Genomic DNA, 19,629 nt, shown 5'->3' with positions numbered 1-19,629 from the left:
CTGGCTTATGTGGCCGGGGAAAGGGAAGTTTGGGGTCTCCTGCTGGAACTGCTACCTCCGTGACCCGATCCCAGATAAGCGGTTGAAGATGTATGATGGAAATTATGTTCAGGCTTGTGCCTTTTATCACCTCAAACGTCACATGAAGATTAGAGGGTCAGACATTATACTTCCAGGGTTGTTGAACACACTCCGTTCACAAACTGATCCTGAGATGCTGCTGCTGAGCCTGGGCAACACCTGCATCTGCTTTATGGGCAGGGAAAAAAAAGATGGCATCTGAGGAAGTGAGCATATTTTAAGATTTGCTGTGCTGAGCAAAACCCAGAGACATACGGTACATTCACTTTATGGAACCAGTGTTTCAGTAAAAAAGTACAAAAGCAAACTTTAATGTGCTATAAAACAACAGAAGACAAAAATATTAACAATGTTAAACTGTAGCGTTGGGGATGAAATACTATAAAGACGTATCAACGTATCACAACTTTGGGAAAATGGCTGGAAATAGTGTACAGCACAAACAAAATGAACAATGTTTTTTTTACGAAGGAAACTGTCAATTGTGTTGTTGAAACAAAATAGAAAATCAGCTTATGGAATCAGCTTATGGATTGGTCTTAAGTCTGTAGTTGATCAACATGCATGTTCAGTGGTGTCTTCGAAAAACGGACACATGTATGTGTATGATGTTTTAGAGTGCCTTCCAGTCTATGGGCTTCTTCCCAGATTTCTCCAGCAGTTCGTTGGCCTTGGAGAAATGCCGGCTTCCAAAGAATCCACGATGAGCCGACAAAGGAGACGGATGCACAGTCTGCAGGATGTGGTGACGCTTCTACAAAGCAAGAATATAAAAAAGCTTTAGTTGGCGTCAGTACGGTAGTGTGCATATTAATACAATAGAGTACGCCTACCCTATTAATAGCTGCTCCTTTCTTCTGAGCGTACGCTCCCCACAGCATGAAGACGAGGCCCTCCGAGTTGGAGCTGAGCCACTGCACTACAGCGTCGGTGAATGTCTCCCAGCCTTTGTCTTTGTGGGAGTTGGCCTGGTGCGCTCGAACAGTCAGCACAGCATTCAGCAACAATACACCTGATGGAGAAGAGGGCAGGTCAGATGATGATTGACAGCTCTCTTGGTGTGTAGATATTTAATACACTGCTTTTTTTTTTAAATACCTTGTTTAGCCCATCCAGTCAGATCTCCGTGTCCAGGGTGCACAAAGCCTTCGATGTCTGTGGCCAATTCTTTGTACATGTTTACCAAACTGAGAGTGAGAGGGTTTAAGCATCTGATCAATACACCAAAAGACAGAATTATTAATAGTATTAATTTGGCTAAATATTTACTCCATGTGGGTTAGTATTACCCATATGGAATAAATATTTAGCACAACCAGTTCAGTTCAAACCAGCGCAGTTCACAGTGCAATGTAGGAATTGTATTTGTCACATAAATAAATAAATAAATGAATAAAATAAGCTGCAACAAAACTTCAGTTGTGGGTACTGTATTGGAACTGTGTTGGGACATCTTGCCAACATAGATCAAAAGGATGTTTACCTGGGTGGAGGTGGAACTGGTCTTTGCACACTGAAGCATAATCCATGGGCTTGGTTGGGACCATGATACGGATCCTGGCCGAGTATCACCACTTTGACCTGTAGTTAGAGGCAGAAACTTAAGGAGGCAACGGTGATAATTACTGCCAAACTAACTCAAAGCTCACCTAATGCATCTAACCACCATATTGAACACAACAGATATTTGTGCTATTTGCACTGGGCTTTCAGTAATTGTATCACAAAAAGGGAGAATAGCTAGACAATTCGATTAGTTTAGGATTAGTTTGTTTATGGAAACTAATTTACAGTCACTCCTTGAAGGTATGAACTCTATCCTGTTAATATTTGATAATGGATTTTCCATTATTTGTAGAATTGTATAGCCTAAATGTGTGTGTATTTTCCCAATATATCTTCCTCATGAACTTCTTTTAGGATGTGGATGATATATTTTAGTGCTGCTGCAGGAGCTACACCAAGGAGGAGGAGGTTGTGTGCATCACCACTGAATGAATACATTGGTAACACCTTGAGACAAATTTGATTTGTCTCCTTGTATCTACAATAAATGCTTGCTTTGATCAAGAGTACCTTTTTTGCCAAGTTGTAAGACATACAGCTTGGTGTCACAGGTATGACAGTATAGTTAACCTTACATCTCGGATGTTACACATCTGTGTCCAGGTGAAGACGTGCTCAGCTGGTGGGTACACAGTGTGGCGTTTCCTCTCTTCAGCAACGAAGGACGTCAACTGTGGAGTGGGTGGGGGGACTTGTTAAAAAACGTTCGCAACAACAGAGCGACACACTGTATTGTGCAACGTGATGGTTAACACTCTCACTTGTTTTAAATAAGGCTTTCCGAACTCTTTGGACAGTCCCGTTCTCCAGCTCTCCCCAAATCCATCTGGCGTTTGAGTGAAAGCAAGTTTCTGAAGAGCTGCTTTCTTGCTTTGGGCAATCCGGTCCAGCTGCTCCTGTGTCAGAGGAGCAGGAGGAGATGTCGGCTCTGCCTCTGCTGCAGCTGGGGACTTCTTCTTCCTCACAATCTTAGTATATTGAGCAAAACACAAAGTTGGTAAAACGTGTGTGGCTGGCCGTGCAACTACCCGTAGAGGCCGTCTGCCGTACAGTACAAACATTGTGCTGCCTGCAGTCAATGGGCACTGCTTTTGACAACAACCACGAACAGTGACGCTTGTGAATGCAGCCTTGTGTGTTGCACATGTCGCGGGATGTGATGTGACGGGTGCACTGCAAACACTTCAAAGAGGAGATTAAACTTACTGTGAGTGATTTTACCGGTATTGACATTTTACAAGCTAGCGCAAACGTGCATACATGGCGAGTCTTAGCAACCAAGTTAGCAAATTAAAAACCCGTTTTGGGGTGACGCTCACCGACTCGTCTTTGGCATCCTCGGTTTCATTCAGGTCCTGAGAAGTTCTCTTTTTCGAGACAGGCGAGAAGAAAGAATTAATAGTTTTCTGTCCAATCATCTTTCTAAAACAGACACGTTTAGTTTAACGTTAACTAGCTAGTTCGCTGGGGGGAAACAGAAAACCTAGAAAAACTCCCTCACATGCTTCCTCCTACCAAACCTGTTCCGCGCGAAAACAGTGGGACGTGACAGGGTTATGCTAATGAGATGAGTGCTGTTCAGGACCTCCACATGCTGTTGAACCAGGAGGGCTTCTCTGTGCAGGCTGCTGCTAAATCGCATAGCATGCATCTTGTCTTGAGCAAATCAGGTTGGCTCGTCATTTGATAATAATGAGATATTGTGTTATTTAGAGGATTTCCTTGTCATGATATTATTCTCCGAAGGTGTTACAGTCTGTCTTCAGGACAGGTATATGCAATGGTCTTCCTGGATACAGAATTTCAGTCAACACATAAAACTGTATGCTTTAGAAGATTCTGACAGGTGGACAGATTTCTCTGACTATTTCAGTTTCAAAATTGGTGATGTGTTTAATTCTATCTGGCATTGTCAAGGCCTTAAATTGTAGCCTATATTTAACTTGATGAAACTCACAGACAGCAGATTGCTTAATGGATAGCTTTGTAACTGGGGGACGGAAGCGTTCCTGCACTGATGATGACCTAAGAGGAAGAATCAAAGTGGAGAAGCGTGATGATGAGGGGATGAAGGAGGATGCTGAGGAAGATGAGGATGCAGCTTTTGCAGAGTTCTCTGAGCCTGTTCCCTGGCAGAAACTAGAGGCAGAAAGCCTGGACTGTGACTACGCTTTACTCTTCTCCAAGGAGGAGGCAGACCACCTTTTTAAACAGCTGGAGGAGGAGGTGGTGTACTTAACAGGTACTGTATCGACCCTGCCTTCCAGCAAAGTCATGACCAGAAATAGCTGTCCAGCTGAATGTCTTGTTGTTGTTTTTGTTCCAGGGGAAGAAGCAAAGGTCCAAGTATTTGGAAAGGTGTACAGTGTACCAAGAAAGCAGGCAACGTATGGAGATGCAGGACTAACATACACTTATTCTGGAGTGAAACATTTAGCCCGACCATGGACTCCAACCTTGGAATATATCCGGGATGCTGTTACCAAAACAACAGGGCAGACGTTCAACTTTGTCTTGGTTAACAGGTGAGGAATTACTGAGCGCCAAGTTGAAAAGTTCACTTTGATTTGATATTTCCGTCCCTGCTGAGCCTGTTCTTGTCTCCACCAGGTACAAAGATGGGCAGGATCACATGGGTGAGCACCGTGATGATGAGAAGGAGCTGGATCCTCTCTGCCCCATCGCCTCGGTCTCTCTGGGGGCAGCACGAGACTTCATCTTCCGGCACAGGGACGCCCGGGGGAAACAGAGCTGTCGACAGATTGAACCAGTGAGGCTGGAGCTTGCTCATGGAAGCCTGCTCCTCATGAACGCACCCACCAACACCTTCTGGTACCACAGCCTGCCTGCTCGCAAGAAGGTCCTCCTGCCTCGCATCAATCTCACCTTTAGACGCATCCAGCTGGCCTGCAAGAGATGAGAGCCACGGCACGATGCTGCTGAGAGGGATTTCAAAAAGTCAAACAAATATTCAGTTCTTTTGAGACTGAGCAATGGTGGTGCTTTTGTTGGGTGAATTTGTCCTTGCTCCTTCTCTAAGAAATGTCTGTTTATCTTTAGGGAAATTCTGTTCAAATTCAGCTACAGAACAAAACGCCTGAGGGACTCAGCGTGTCTTGCTCAAGGACGCTTCAGCAGGGTATTTCACAGACACAGAGGCTTGATCCTCCGTCTGAAGGACGGACTCTCTAACCACCACTCCACCCTGCTTCTGCAACCGACAATGTAGATCAGGGGTTTTCAAAGTCTGAGACTGTGGGCATCCCCCAGACATAGCTTGGAAGAAGGCACCCCCCTCGCTCAATTCCTGGATGCCTATGGCCCATAGGCTATGGGATCATTATTATTTGATGATGATTTGATCCCATATAGACACTCAACAATTGAGCCAAGATTGCTGTTTGGCATAAAGACTACACCAAATGCATGAAAAAGGTCTGTCTGAAGGCATTTATTTGTTTCTGACTCTGGGAAAGTGGGAAAAACTGTCAAATTCCCCAAAACTGTGTGTATCACACACATTTAGGCTATTCTGTGATCTCCTTTTGATATAACAAATGTATTATTTTTCACTTCCATTCACTGAGCCCCCGAGGAGGGCCACCTCCCACTTTGAAAACCTCTGATGTAGACCACCAACAGAACAGTTGCAATGTGCCAACAGAATGTGGGAGTTCAGTAGCCTAGGTAAACCCAGCCCCCACGTGATCTGCCCTCATTGTTCCCAGTCACTAGTATTAGTGTAGTGACTGAGAACAGGTCTGAGAGCAGGTCACGTGGATGCTGGGTTCACCCAGGCTAGGAGTTCAGCTCATAAGCGATTTTTCCCATTGTCGTAGTCATATTGTTTTTCAAACAGAACTTTACTGATGCCCTGTTTATGCAATGCATTTCATGGCTTGAAATGCAATCACTGCAATTTTAAGTGTATAATAAAGTGTCTAATAACTGGCAACATAGTGGATTTATAAAGTGCACATCTTCAGCAAATATTCCTTGATTTAGAAAACTGTACAAGTGTGCGTTTATAGTTTTATTTTGTACCTGAAAACAATCACCTTCTTTACAGATTGCACACAAATACACACAATCTCACATAAATATACATTAGTGCAAATTGATCAGCAAACACTAACAAGAGCTTGAACCAGGCCAAATTCTAATTTGAATCGAGAGGTGAAACGGCAGTATCTGTTACATACAACTATTGAGGATAACGTCATGCCAAGACATGCTGTCACTCTCCTTAACTTCAGAGGCTAGAGTCTTCGACAACAGCAGTTAGGCAATATAACGATCAATTAAACTGCCTTGTTGAATTAACTAATTGTAAATATTGCCATTGTACCAAATGGCGGTAATGCATCCACATTCTCATTCTGGGCTAAAACAGTCTTTGATGTATGTTCACATTAGGTTTACAGCATGTGTTAAAAATCTTAAGCATCAGAGACAATATGGCACTTTGACCTCAACTGTGCAGCAGCTATGCAAGTTATGACATATGGTTTATTTGAAACATAGAAAAATATAAAATTTAGCAGCTTATGAACAATGTAAATTGGGAAATTATTTCAAATACAATTTACACATACTGCAGTATGGGAATGATTAGGCAAATTATAGAGGACAAGAGCTGAGGAAAATGATACACATTTGACTTGTAATAACTTGAAACAACTCAAGTCCAAGAAGTCACAATCAACTACCTCTGAAATGTACAGTAGAATCCAAATGCTAGATGGTAGAAACAGTCAATTAACTTATATGATCAAAGATGTTTAAATTAAAGTCCTGCAGGTCCACAATCTTTGGGATCAAGAGCCTCCTACTCTGCATCTGAGCCACAGGCAAAGTATCCATTCATGAAATTAGCATCAGAACGGATAACCGGCTGACCGTTAGCATCTTGCTACAAACCCTGATGCAATATTGTCTCTATGATGACTTTGTCTATAATGACTCTCCTCTTGGCAGTCTCATTGTCACAAAGTCACCATCCATCTGCTGCTAACTGGCACACAAACCGAGTGTGAGTGGGAAGCAGGGAGGATAGTCAGGCTCTAGGCTGAAACCCCCCACCCGGGCTACTCCTCTGACCGCCAGGCGGGGCTGAATCTTCTGACCCTCTCATAGAAGAGCAGGTAGGCGTTGGAAGACAGCGCCTCCTGCAGGCTGGCTTTACGAACCGAGTCGTCCGACACCCAAAGCCACTGGGAGTTGAAGGGTGAGGGACTGCGAGGCGAGGAAGGGCTGCGGCGATACGTGACAAAATGTCCTGAGTGCATGTCGCCATGGTGGACCAGCACCGCCATGAGCTGGAAAAGATATTCTGAGGAACTGAGGGGGGAAAGAAGACATACATAAACTCATGAAAACTGAATAGCTTGATAGTGTATGTGTACTACCTTCAGGATCTGCTGGTTTAAAGGCGGTTTACCTGTAGTTGTATGCAAAGCTGAGCTGGGGGCTCACACCAGGAGAGTGGAGAAACACAGATGAGCAGGTTCCATTGGACAGAGGTTTGTTGTTGTTATGGTGCCCAGCATCTGGCAAAAAACATGTTGAGAAGAATGAATAGCTAAGTTGCTAAAATAAAGGAATGCATAAAAATAGTAATAACTGTAAAGCAAAACGATATATACAACAGTCAGTGTTCGCAGATGCATCATACCGGTGCCGTTGGGGGTGGGCTTGTCCCCGCCCTCCTCAGCGCTCTCTGCCTTCAGCAGCTTGGGAACACACTTCATCTGCTGAATCCTCTGGATGGTGGCATTGTGCTTGTAGCGGTCCATGGACAAGAACTCTGTGAAGTGCACATGCTCCTGCCTCTTGATGGGGGTTCCTTCGCTGGACCACGTCAGTCTCTGCAAATGGATGCAGAGGCACTGGGGGAGCTAGAAGGGACAGACATCAGACTGGCATTGACTAAATGGCTGTAATATAGTTGTGTTTGTCCAACTCTCAGACTTCCAACAGGTTTTCTATTGAATGGACACAATAGTACTGAGAGTTTTACAAAAGTTGTTATTGAGGAATAAGGAGAAGCTTTGGTCTGGGCAACATGTATAGAATTCCAAACATTTCATTCTCCTGAATGTCTTCCCAATCGGTTTCAATAAACAAGGTTCCGCTGTGCTCAGATTGCGCACCACTTTCTTTACTGATTATTAATAACTTGAGAAGATGTTAGTCACTAAATAAAAACACAATGTTGAACATAAACGATAATTACTTTTCCCAGTTTAAGCTGCTTGATAAATGTTGTCCTCTGGCTTTGCTGGACCGGCCCAATCCCTAAGGAGCCTTGTTGAAGCTGAGGAGAAATGAACAAAATGAGCAAAATCTATATCTGAAAATAAACACATACAGACCTTTCTGATGTACACCAATGCATATAATTGGAGATTGAAGTTACCTACTACTGCTAATAGTTCCGTCCATTTTCTATACATTTTTTTATTTAAAAAAATTTAAGCAATCACTTGATTTGTTATAAGGCAAGATGCTGGTAATGCAAGAGACGTACCTTGGTGCAGTTTTCACACTCCACTTCTTTAATGGTTTCTGAGGAGATGAAATGCTGAAGACATTGATCTAGAGAGACAGGCCGACCCTAAGGACAAATATCCATTAGATTATGATATACAGTTCACATTAGAAACGACAACATTTAGAAGCTGTTCATATTAAGCAGATATATGTACTATGATAACTGTGCTTCACCACAATATGTTTTTAGTCTCTTTCTTTACTACTTTTATTGTACTGCTCAGTATTGGCGATTTTGCTTACCCACTGAGGTGAGGGGATAGACAGAGACAGGCTCTCGAATGAGTCATATCGCACAGGACTCTACAAAAAGGATTAAAGGTTAGGGTGAGAAGACAACACACAAATTAACTTACTATTCAGTTCCGTAGCCTAAACAAACTCACTTGTTGCTCACAGCGCTTGCATGACATGTTGCTTGTTAACCGGCCGTGAAAAGGATGTTGAAACTTCCAAGGGCTTGGTATTGGATGAAGAGGGGCTGCAAAAAGAAACATGTATCTTGCTGAAATGTAATTCTCTCCGGTGTGATATTCCACAGCAAAATTATTTCTCTGTCTCCTTACCTCGAATTCTGCAAGTCATAGTTTTCTCATCTAGTTCAGGGAGACTCTAGGATATAAAAATAAAGAAAAAGAAAAACAGAATAAACGGGCATGCAGGGCCATAGTATTCATTACTCACACTTGTAGGAAACGGGCCACGGTTGACATACTAAAGACGGTTGTTCAAAACAGCAGAAAGCAGAATTTGGATCAAAATGAACAAGTGCACACATCTTGACAGAACCCACATGCCCTCCGATATGTTCTGCACTCCACCTCTTCTCAGAGAAACAACTTTTAAACATTAACTGGAGAGATGAGACTACATTACATTCAGTAATTACTTATTTCCATGCAGTTTTTCTTTGCATGAAAAAAATAATTGGGACATATTTGTCAAATATGAGTAAGGTCAGTTTCCTGCACCAAATGTTACAGCGAACCAAGTGCACAAGCGCACAGCAGTATCCACCAGCTACTGAGCAACACATTGTACAGCTGTGTGCAGGGCTCCTGCTGTGTCCTGTACTCCCTATAGATTATACATTTATGTCAAGAAAACTGCAGTGTAGAGCAAACAGAAGGCATCTGTCTTCAGGACATATTTGTACACAGTCTTTAATAGAAATAATGAAAGCAGAGAGGGCGACTTGCCTCGAGCGACTGCATGTCAAACAAGTGGGTGACTTTGGGTTGACGATCCCGCTCCTCCTCCAAAGAAGATGTAAGGACGTGAAAAAGTTCATGGGCATCCTAAGAATGGGCAAACAGAGAGAAATATACAGCTGTTGAGACCTGAATAAAATGCATAATTTTAGCACTACACATTATGAGACATAACATTAAAAAAAAACATTGTACACCATTATTGACCTACCTGCTCTTCAAACGAGTTGATGTGCCACCGGTAGAGTCTGAGAACGTCCAGCAAGCAACCAGCATCAAGCACATCCTCCTCCCCTGGGTCGTCCCTGGAGAGGGCTGTGCAGAGCATTTATATCAGCAGTGCCCAATGCCCATGTGAAAGACCCAGAATCAACTTTAGGTGTCTACTAGCTCATATTAAAAAAGACTGGGTTTACACACCTTTGAGGAGCTGGAGGAGAGTCCTGGACAGCTGGTTGTCTTTACACGGCTTGTCCTCAGACAGACTTGAAAATGTCTGAAGCCACCTGATGAAGGAAGGACATGCTGCCAGGCCCTGGAGCAAAGAGTTCAGGAAGCAAGTGTTGCCCAGGTTCAGCAGGCCTGGAACCATACCTGCAGGGAAAGAAGAGCCTTTGTAAGTGACCGCATTACTGACAGTTTCCCTGGAATTATGTTGCTAGGGAACAGTTTGGACTCAAGTTTATTTCCGGTCAGTTACTGATTATCAAACACTGCAACAGGAAGTAGGGCTAGGGCAATTTTAGATTGTTTATGTTGTCAAGTTGAAACAGTCTATAGCCAACATATTGTACATGATCAAGCGGTTACGCTAATTATGCTATGCTAATTATGCTAATCCTTACCTCTCTTCCTCTTCTTTCGCTCTGTAATTGGGCCCCACAGAACGTAAACTCCAGCTGCAATGGCAGCAGCTATCCCACCTATGACACCCCAGTTTTTTATCATCTTGCTTCTGAAAAGACAATAATGAGCATATTTGGCACAAGCTCAGATGGTCTATAGAGCAACCTCTCAAGGCGGATGAGAAATTCCTCATATCTACTACTGAGAGTCTATATGACCTAAACTGTGAGCTACCCTGTCGCACAAGAAAACCAAGTGAATCAGTAACATTAACTTAAAATCTGGTTGATTCACCGACAGCAGCGTTTAATTTCAGACTTAGAAAACCGGTTTCACTGTGAGATCAAATCGTTGTTATTTTATGAAATGTGCTGTCGGGGCTAACGTTAACATTAGTGATATGATTCCTGATCCAATTAATCCACAGATCTGTGGTTAAAAAAAAAGAGGAGCTGACACGTCTGATTGAGCCAAGATTCTTGCATCATAACCCCTGGTGGCCAAGTTAGCTAGATTTAATTATCTATTAAACAGCCAAAATTAGCGTAGGTAACACTACTAGAACTTACGACGCCAGGTCATGAACCTCAGACTCGTCTTAGCAACTATGTTAGCTAGTGACGTTAGCTAGCGTTAGCGTCATTGCTAACGGGATGTTTCTTGTCTGCGCACGTTCCGGGTTCAGTGCACGACAGTGTAGTAGTGGTCCGATTCACTCCTTCCCAAGTACAAGCTTACTAACGTTTGCTTGTTGTTTGCCAGGAGGGAGATTTTACCTGACTGGTCCAGTACCGAGGAACTCCCCAACAAGCTTGTCAGAGGTTTCTGGTCGGCACCACAACATGCTGTTGTCTTTGCCCAACGGAACCCCGTCTTTTGTTTGTTTGTTTTTTATTTCAGCCCGGACCAATAAAAAGGCGTACCGAGGTGTTCGCAGTTTGCATTCCGACCTGCACGCGGAACCATAGGAACCGTAGTTCTTTACAAAGTAGTTGTCAGAGCTGTAGATTAGCACTACGTGAAACCATGCGTGAAACAACTTGCAGTGAAATCAAACTGAACGGATTACCGAATGTACCTGGCCCCTACCACCCAGTGTGCCCACAAATGGTGTCTGTTAGAAGTTAATTGTCATTCATATAGAAATTAAAATACATATTTTAATCAAATCAAAAAAAGAATTTGAGGGGTGGGGGAGCAATCATATCAGAGTTGAAATTCCAGTCTAAATGTTGAATATGAATGATTACAGAATAATAATTATACTGCATTTTTTTTTAACAGATTCATTTGTTATCTATGCCAGGAAACATATAGGCTATTCAAAGCCCTTTCCCCCAAAACAGTACATTTTTATTATGTTTTTTTTCTATATGAGCATGGTCTAAATATCAATTTAATCAAAATATGTCTACACTTTATTTTCACTTCACATTTAATTGAATGTCCCCTATGAATGAATACTTGCACAACCTGTTTGGAGGCGGTGTAGAAACACTACTAGCCTACTGCGTAGAAATGATAATAAGCAGCAGCAGACCAAATTGTGTTATTTTGGGCATAGATACAATTAAGGGCGCCCACCTTGCACACGGTAATGTCTCATTACTTCTTAAAACATTTGAACGGCTAATCGTGGGTGGTGATTATTATCCATGCGTGGAATGTGGAACTGATCAGCAGTCCCAGAGTCCCACCCAGATCCTATCCGTGCGCTCCGTGCTGTGACTCGGGCAGCGAAGCCTCCCATTGGCTGTCAGCTGACAACACCCGGAGCAGGTCGCTCTCCCTGGTGCTGAAATCGCTGCTTCTTGGGATAATGTATTGTGATGGCGATGAGGCAAAACACAACGCCAGCCGATAAACACCAAAATGGACGATGATCTGTTCCAACTGAGACAACTGCCGTGAGTAACCTCTGCTGCTCACACACGCCTTTTGCTGTCATTCATCACGACAGCCTTGTTTGGCCGAGCCCGACGGTCGCCCTCCGACAGACAGACAGACAGAGAGACAGACATTGTGTGTGATTACTGTAGATCATTTAAGAAAGCACCAGAGGTAGACAGATATAACATGCAGGGATATCCACCCAGGTAGATTATCTGAAAATGCTCAAAGTTTAAAATAAATGAACAAAACTATGGTGTTGAGGCACTGACTGTGCAGTTTGTTTACAGTCATAGCATTTTCATAAGGGGCGACAAGGTTTCTTTGATTATAATTTATTTATAATATGCAGGTGCATTTATAATATGCGGGTGTTTACATATTTGTAACGTGATTATTTCAAACCTATGCATGCATGCACTAGGGCTAGGCTAAAGGCTGTCCTTGACTGACATGTAGCCTGGGTGTCAGAAGGATTTTGTTTTTGCCAACAGAAAAGAAATATGAACATGATGACATATCGAATTTCCCAATTAAATGTTGTATTAATCAAATAATTGAAAGTATACATGGACATATAGCAATCCACTCCCAAATGTAGGCTATTAAAATGAGCAACAATTGGCTGGATAAACAAGGCATTGCTACAATATTTCTGGATAGTTACGTATTCGTTGTGCATTTCCCTTCACAGACAATCACATTGGCTTAGAGTACAAGACAGATATTTTTAGACATCTCACAGGATGATCTTCAGTACTTCCCATGGCAAGTCTTTCTTTAATTACAGCGATTAAGACATCACTGTCAGTCTCCAAGTTCCCTCCACTGTGGTTCATCCTCAACAAGCCTTCTATTATCAACCAGTGCGAGGAGACTATATCCTCCATTTTCAAAGTTTATTAATTATCCCCAAAGGGCGATTTGTATTGCAGCAAGCATAAAACCACATAGTATCACATACACAAGATGTAAAAACAATACAAGTAAAACATGGATACCAGTTTACAGTACAAGTAGGCTAAGTGTACACCCTAACCCCTCAGCACAGCACCTCTGCATTTCAAGCTAATTGATGCTACAATAGTGCTATTGTATCTCAAATACTGCAAATACTGACTTTAACAAAAGTTGAGACATTGTTATTCTCACAATCTCTGCTATAAAATACATACCTCTAAGAAAACATTTTAAAAAATGGGGCCAGTCAACATAAGACAACGGCAACAGCAACATAAATACATACAATACATCTTTAGACGACATGTGTCTTTGGGTGGGTAGCCTTGTGAGCTTGCCAAGGGGTGAAGATTGATGTGCAGAACAATTGGCCTGACATGATTCACGTATAGGAGGATATCGCCACCCTTTCACAAAATACAACACATTTCACCAAGGCAACAGCCTCTGATTCTTATTTGCACTCAGTTTTGCCTTGATATGAACCTTCTGGCAGTTCTTTGACCAGTTAGACGGTTGGACCTTTAAATCCTCCTGCGTGTCTTTGTTTCTGTCAGTGTTGTCAAGTTCCGTCGCACAGGTGAGAGCGCGCGCTCCGAGGATGACGGTGAGACTCGAGAGCGGGACGTCGGGGTGGGCGTTGATCTGGAGTCTGTGGCGCTCGCAGATGGAGCGCCAGTTCCCCGGGAGTTTGCTAATCCGACTGATGGTACATTTCTTCCTCAGACAATGTCTTTGCATCCCTACCCAAGCTCGAAACTCCATGTTGTTTTCTATCCCTGATGTAGGACACTTTTTCAAATGATACCTTCTTGCACTTGGCTTTCAAGGTTTTCATATTTCTCATCCCTTCAGACACATTCATGGTGGAAGATGCTGTAGAGGCCATAGGCTTTGGGACGTTTCAATGGAAACTCTCCGTCCTTACTGGTCTGGCCTGGGTGAGAGCCACACTTTAGTGAAAATATGTCAATTTGTGGGACACCATGTCTGTGTGTGCATTTCTTTCAGTGAATACTAATGTATTTTCTCTCCTGACTGTGCTTTATTCAGATGGCCGATGCCATGGAGATGATGCTCCTCAGCATCTTAGCCCCACAGCTCCACTGTGAATGGAGACTGCCAAGCCTGGAGGTGGCACTACTTACGTCGGTAATGGCTCGTTCACATCCACAAAGTGCTCCTGTTTGTAGTGCTGTGTTGTTCTGATAGATGTTGATGAAGTGCTTGCAAATTGTTTTGAAATAAGTGCTTGTCTGGAACAGTGACAAGAATATGGGGGCGGGGGGGGTGCTCTTGTTCTGATTATATTATAAACAACATGTAAAAATGGGAACTAGTTTCATTGTCTGTCAAAAGATATCACTCAGATTAAAATTTCATCCTCAGTGGCTATCAGTAGCTCTCTCAAATAAAGGTGTACAGAACAGTTCATTTTGAAAATATGCATGAAATTATGCAAATTGCAGTGACGCTATCAGGCATTAGTTCAACATTTTTTTATTTTTTATTTTTTACTGCAGGCAGTGTTTATTGGAATGATGATCAGCTCCTCCCTTTGGGGAAACATATCTGACAAGTACGGCAGGAAGACAGTAAGTATTGTTGTACTAATGCCTCTGTTTGACAGGAAGAGGATTTCTATTGGATAGAAGTAGACCACATGGCATGATGTAGCTACTGACTGTCTGTGACACCCCTCAGGGTTCATACTATGGAAAGTGACGAATTAAAAATGATGAATACACATAAGCAGTTTTATTAATTGGTCAAACAATTAACCTCCATCGTCGGCAGCTCCAGTGTTCAGGATTGTTTTCCATGCTCTTTAAATACATAAAGGCAAATAGCATTATACATAATTGAAAACTTTGACTCAGAAGACAAAATGTAATGAAATGACATATGTCTGTAGTTTGTAGCTTTGCTTTTAGGTTTCAAAATAGAAGCAAGTGAGTAACATCACTACAGATACAGGAGGGGAGACATTAGTGGTGGATCATTCATAATCTCGTAGGGGGCTATAAGTGGTGAGAAATGAAAAGGTTCTCCTGAAGTGAAATATTCGATCACAGTGATTGATTTAGCAGCTTGTTGTGTTTTGACGCTCTGTGCCTGCAGGGCCTGAAAATGAGTGTGTTGTGGACCATGTTCTACGGCCTCATGAGTGCTTTTGCACCCGTATACGGCTGGATCCTCTTCCTCCGCGCTCTGGTGGGCTTCGGCATCGGAGGAGCCCCGCAGTCGTAAGCACCCCCCGTCTTTCCTCCCTCTGAAAATATAATGATGTGAGTTTGGGACTAACCGATGTGTCTGTCCTCACAAGGGTGACTCTTTATGCTGAGTTTCTGCCCATGAGGTCCAGAGCTACATGCATCTTGCTGATAGAGGTACAGAGGACCTGTTACAATGCCATCCGTTGGTCATCCGTCCAGCCACAGCACCGCATGCCTTGTATCTTCAATATCCACTTCCCCACTGTGTCAATTGCTGTTCCCTCACAGATCTTTTGGGCGCTCGGCACGGTGTTTGAGGTGCTTTTAGCAATCCTGGTAATGCCCACTCTGGGGTGGCGTTGGCTGCTCGGCCTTTCTACCATTCCTCTCTTCATCTTTGCTATCCTGTGTTTTGTGAGTATTAAGATATCAGTAGTTCCAGTTTAAGTATTCCCGTATTAACAATTACAGCAGTATCAAAATAACTGACATGTCATCATTTTGTTGGGGAACAGTGGCTACCAGAGAGCGCTCGATACGACGTGCTGACGGGGAACCAGGAGAAAGCTCTGGCCACCTTGAAGCGCATCGCCACAGAGAACGGAGCGCCCATGCCACTGGGAAAACTCATCGCTGCTAGACAGGTACAGCCTATTTATAAAGGGATGTGAGATTGTAGCTTTATTGTCTGTCATCACAAGTAACAGACATGTTCCTTTTGACAAGGCTCAAAAGTGCACATTCAACGACATGTTGAAAACACACACACACACACACACACACACACACACACACACACACACACACACACACACACACACACACACACACACACACACACACACACACACACACACACAATAAAAGCACAACTGTTAGCATCAGTGTTAAAACAGGTCAAAGTGCCATGTGCAGTGCAAAGTGCAGTGCCTAGTTTAAGTTGTTTGAAAGGATGAAGGATTCTTTTGTATGTGTTTTTCTGGTTTCCGGGCCAGTGGGACTTTATAGCGTGGACCTGATGGAAGGAGCTGGAAGGATTGGTGGAGGGGGTGAGAGGGGTCCTGCTTGATCAGGGTGGCTTTCCTGATTACTGACCGGTTGTACAGTTCAGACAAAGGAGTTTGGGGTGAACCAATTATTTTGCAGGCCTGATTGGTTATACAGGAGTTTCGTTTGACATAATTCATACATTTGTTTATGTACGAGCCCTAACCGCTTCTCTCAATTTGTCATTTGCATATTAATGTGTTCTTTGTTGAATCTCTTCTTTGTTGTTGAATCTGTCTGTTTTTGGATTAGGAGGATCGTGGGAAGATTCGAGACTTGTTTTCACCACACTTTCGCTGGACCACAATTCTGCTGTGGTTTATTTGGTAAACGAGCACTAATTATATCACAGTCATATCCCCAACTGTGAATAGATTTCATTGTTAATAGCTGCCAATGTATTTCTTATGTATTTGTATATATTTCTTATCTACCAAAGCGTGTTCTTCTGACTTTTATTTTAAATTGCTCATTATGATCTTTTTAACTATCTTTTTAACTTTGTCCTGTGAAGATCCACAGATTGTTGTGTCTCTGTCTCCTCAGGTTCTCCAATGCCTTCTCCTACTACGGACTGGTGCTGCTCACCACAGAGCTTTTCCAAGAGGGCGGTGCATGTGGAGGCGAGTCACTGCTCCACTCACATGTACATAACACCACCGCACAAACTCAAAGACACCCACTTTCACTTTGTAGGCTGAAAACAAAACACGGATAACCTATTGGACTGTTCTGCCTCACAATACAGTCAAATGTTTGAATAAAATAGTTCAAACTGAAATGGGACGTGCTGTTAGCGACCCATGTGTTTGCATAAAAACCTCAAATAAGGTGTGCTTCGGTGAATCACTGTAACAATACAATGTTACATTTTTATGCACACAGATTTGGATGTTTGTCTCTAAAAGTGATGCAGATGCATCTGCAGAGCCAGCCTGTGCTGTGTTGTGTAAACGGTTTGTTATTGCCCCCTCTAGTGTCCAAAGGTAATAAGATGGAGCCCCGATGCAGCTTGGAGTGTAAAGCCCTGAACTCTGACGACTATAAGGACCTGCTGTGGACCACCTTATCTGAATTCCCAGGTACACTTCAGTAAAATCATCACTGGGTCAACTGATTTATTTTCAATATAATATTTTTATAATTTACACTTGTGATGAACTTTGTGATACATGCAATCTTGGGAACTTTGTTGATTAAGTTTATGTTGCATAGGACTGCTGGTGACATTGTGGGCTATTGACCGTTTGGGAAGGAGGAAGACCATGGCATTGTGTTTCTTCATCTTCTCTCTATGCATTATTCCACTCTATGCTTGCATTGGGAGGTAAGGTGGACCAGAGTCAGAATGCATTTTTTTTTGTAAAACTCACTTGTGAAATAGTGTACCCACCATTTATGCCAATAAGAGTTTTGCTGTTGGTTTCTCTGTTACAGGACGCCCATGACGGTGTTGATATTCATCGCCAGGGCATTCATTGCAGGAGGATTCCAGGCTGCCTATGTGTACACTCCAGAGGTACGGTTGTCATGTTTCAAGTCAGTCTCAGGTCTTGAGGCACAAGTCTCAAGTCATGTCACGACTCTACATTACCAAGTCAAGTCCATATCATTAATACCAGTCTGAAGTCTAAATGTAGAACACCAGTCAAGTTAGAACAAATCAAGAGTCCAGTATCAATTAATACCTAAAGGAAAACTATCTTCAAAATCGATGGTTTTTCAGTGTCGTTGTTTTAATAGTACTAATCTCATAACTTTCAGTCCCATGGCGCAAGCACACTGGAAACGGAAGCGATGCAGGAGCGATGTGAAGCGTCTGGAAGCGCAGGCAGTTTCATTTCCACGTCCTTGTTCACACCGGCCACGGCGTGGCACGGGCGGCTCGCGGCCTGCAGCCATAGTTTCCGTGTCTGGTCTATTTTTGACACGAGCCACGAGCGATTGTGTGGAAGTCAGTACAACTCGTGACCGGCATGGAGGAAAACAGACCGCTTCTTGGTGGGAATGGCCAGGCTCCTGCTCGAGATTCATTTACGTGCGGCAGTGTGTTTGCGCCGTCAGTCATTATTTTATGCAAACACAAGCTCTTTTGTAAATAATTTAGAAACATTTTCAAGTCATCAAAGTAAAAGTCAAAATCGAGTCCTGAGTCACTAGAACTCAAGTCCCAAGTGTTCTCTTCATGCATAAAGTCCAGTCTCAAGCAATTAAAAAAAGTGACTTGAGTCTGACTTGAGTCCCAGTTAGGTAACTTGAGTCTCCACTTCTGATCGTAGGTAATGTACTACATCTATCCAACTAGAGTAAAGATTTATAAGCGTCATTCTGTTGTTAAATGCAGTAGTCGAGGATGATCTCAGCCAATCAGCTGAATAAAGGGAGCTGAGGGCGGGACAAGGCTATCTCCTCAGTGTTTTGTGAACCTCTGCAGGTCTACCCAACAGCGACCAGGGCTTTAGGTCTTGGAACAAGTAGTGGAATGGCCCGAGTCGGAGCCCTTATTACACCTTTTGTTGCCCAGGTAACACCAAGCCTCCATCTATCAAATTTCCTCCTTTCAATACTGTACAAAAACACAATGGAATAGGAAGGTCCTCTTATGTCTTTGCTGCTGGCCCTCGTCATGCAGGTGATGCTGGAGTCCTCTGTGTACCTGACGCTCTCTGTGTACTGCTGCTGCTGCCTGCTAGCTGCCTTCGCCTCCTGCGCTCTGCCCATCGAGACCACGGGCCGGGGACTGCAGGAGTCCAGCCACCGGGAGTGGGGTCAGGAGATGACGGGCCGCGCCTCGTCCCGCAGACCAGAGGGAACGCCCGGCTCCAGCTCGGGCTCCCAGGACTGACGACAGGCTGGGGTATGACAGAGAGGCGTATGACTCTTCAGTATATGCACCATAGTGGCGTCAGAGAGCCAGCCAGCACAGTGTTTTTGAAACTACAGTATGTCACTGTACTTCAGCCACCATTACTGTCATGTTTTTGCCAGTGTATGATAACCACACCCTGAGTGATTAGAAAGACCAAATGAGCTCCACCAGAACAACATTAACAAATTGAACTGTAGCATTATTATAATGAGCTCCATCAGATCAACATAACACATTGAACGGTGGCATTATTATCTTTTTTTAAACGGGGAGGGCCATTGAGAGGAAAGCCCTGATTACAGTAGATATACAAACAATAATAGCACACGAAAGTTACAGTATATATCAACAACAAATCATATATGAGAACAATAAAAACAATCAAAGTACA

General features: G+C 43.2%; 4 protein-coding genes across 5 annotated transcripts; 2 read left to right on the top strand and 2 right to left on the bottom strand.

Moving 5' to 3' along the window:
• Positions 1 to 446: 446 nt before the first annotated feature.
• unga (uracil DNA glycosylase a) lies at positions 447 to 3,161 on the bottom strand. The gene is made up of 7 exons (XM_083644583.1): positions 2,967 to 3,161; positions 2,409 to 2,615; positions 2,223 to 2,318; positions 1,565 to 1,662; positions 1,180 to 1,268; positions 915 to 1,093; positions 447 to 835 (listed from the first exon to the last, which is right to left on the bottom strand). The coding sequence occupies exons 1-7, from the start codon at positions 3,063 to 3,065 to the stop codon at positions 695 to 697; spliced, it is 909 nt and encodes a 302-aa protein (XP_083500709.1). The 5' UTR covers positions 3,066 to 3,161; the 3' UTR covers positions 447 to 694.
• A 460-nt stretch (positions 3,162 to 3,621) lies between these two features.
• alkbh2 (alkB homolog 2, alpha-ketoglutarate dependent dioxygenase) lies at positions 3,622 to 5,264 on the top strand (the record flags this gene model as incomplete). The annotated part of the gene is made up of 3 exons (XM_083645327.1): positions 3,622 to 3,889; positions 3,974 to 4,172; positions 4,258 to 5,264. The coding sequence occupies 3 exons, from the start codon at positions 3,622 to 3,624 to the stop codon at positions 4,565 to 4,567; spliced, it is 777 nt and encodes a 258-aa protein (XP_083501453.1). The 3' UTR covers positions 4,568 to 5,264.
• A 421-nt stretch (positions 5,265 to 5,685) lies between these two features.
• usp30 (ubiquitin specific peptidase 30) lies at positions 5,686 to 11,120 on the bottom strand. Of its 2 annotated transcripts, none has more exons than XM_083644573.1 (13): positions 11,033 to 11,120; positions 10,256 to 10,365; positions 9,831 to 10,004; positions 9,622 to 9,725; positions 9,399 to 9,497; positions 8,766 to 8,811; positions 8,586 to 8,680; positions 8,443 to 8,502; positions 8,177 to 8,263; positions 7,883 to 7,963; positions 7,322 to 7,544; positions 7,088 to 7,196; positions 5,686 to 6,987 (listed from the first exon to the last, which is right to left on the bottom strand). In XM_083644573.1, the coding sequence occupies exons 1-13, from the start codon at positions 11,098 to 11,100 to the stop codon at positions 6,735 to 6,737; spliced, it is 1,509 nt and encodes a 502-aa protein (XP_083500699.1). In that variant the 5' UTR covers positions 11,101 to 11,120; the 3' UTR covers positions 5,686 to 6,734. The 2 variants fall into 2 exon arrangements, with proteins under 2 accessions (XP_083500699.1, XP_083500700.1); XM_083644574.1 differs by having other exon boundaries at positions 7,322 to 7,514.
• Positions 11,121 to 12,128: 1,008 nt separating this feature from the next.
• svopa (SV2 related protein a) lies at positions 12,129 to 19,214 on the top strand (the record flags this gene model as incomplete). The annotated part of the gene is made up of 16 exons (XM_083644579.1): positions 12,129 to 12,163; positions 13,664 to 13,815; positions 13,962 to 14,047; positions 14,160 to 14,258; positions 14,630 to 14,701; positions 15,228 to 15,352; positions 15,433 to 15,496; positions 15,611 to 15,736; positions 15,838 to 15,966; positions 16,622 to 16,695; positions 16,916 to 16,986; positions 17,347 to 17,451; positions 17,585 to 17,696; positions 17,807 to 17,888; positions 18,804 to 18,893; positions 19,002 to 19,214. 16 exons carry the CDS (start codon positions 12,129 to 12,131, stop codon positions 19,212 to 19,214), a joined length of 1,635 nt encoding a protein of 544 aa, XP_083500705.1.
• Positions 19,215 to 19,629: the final 415 nt, after the last annotated feature.

This window comes from Poromitra crassiceps, assembly GCF_964638095.1.
Source record: "Poromitra crassiceps genome assembly, chromosome: 10".
Taxonomy (NCBI): Eukaryota; Metazoa; Chordata; class Actinopteri; order Beryciformes; family Melamphaidae; genus Poromitra; species Poromitra crassiceps.
The sequence above is the reverse complement of the archived record's forward strand: the minus strand, read 5'-3'. Positions and strand labels throughout refer to the sequence as shown.

Bases quoted from the DNA above. Each gene is read 5' to 3' on its own strand.
- usp30 (XM_083644573.1), bottom strand. From the start codon at position 11,100: ATGTTGTGGTGCCGACCAGAAACCTCTGACAAGCTTGTTGGGGAGTTC. The intron at 9,726-9,830 runs GTGTGTAAACCC...TGCTCTGCACAG, and splicing joins TCTCCTCCAGCTCCTCAAAG to CCCTCTCCAGGGACGACCCA. The intron at 8,681-8,765 runs GTAAGGAGACAG...TTCTTTTTGCAG, and splicing joins TATGACTTGCAGAATTCGAG to CCCCTCTTCATCCAATACCA.
- unga (XM_083644583.1), bottom strand. From the start codon at position 3,065: ATGATTGGACAGAAAACTATTAATTCTTTCTTCTCGCCTGTCTCGAAA. The intron at 2,616-2,966 runs GTGAGCGTCACC...CAATATACTAAG, and splicing joins AGGATGCCAAAGACGAGTCG to ATTGTGAGGAAGAAGAAGTC. The intron at 1,663-2,222 runs GTAAGGTTAACT...CTCTAACTACAG, and splicing joins AGATGTGTAACATCCGAGAT to GTCAAAGTGGTGATACTCGG.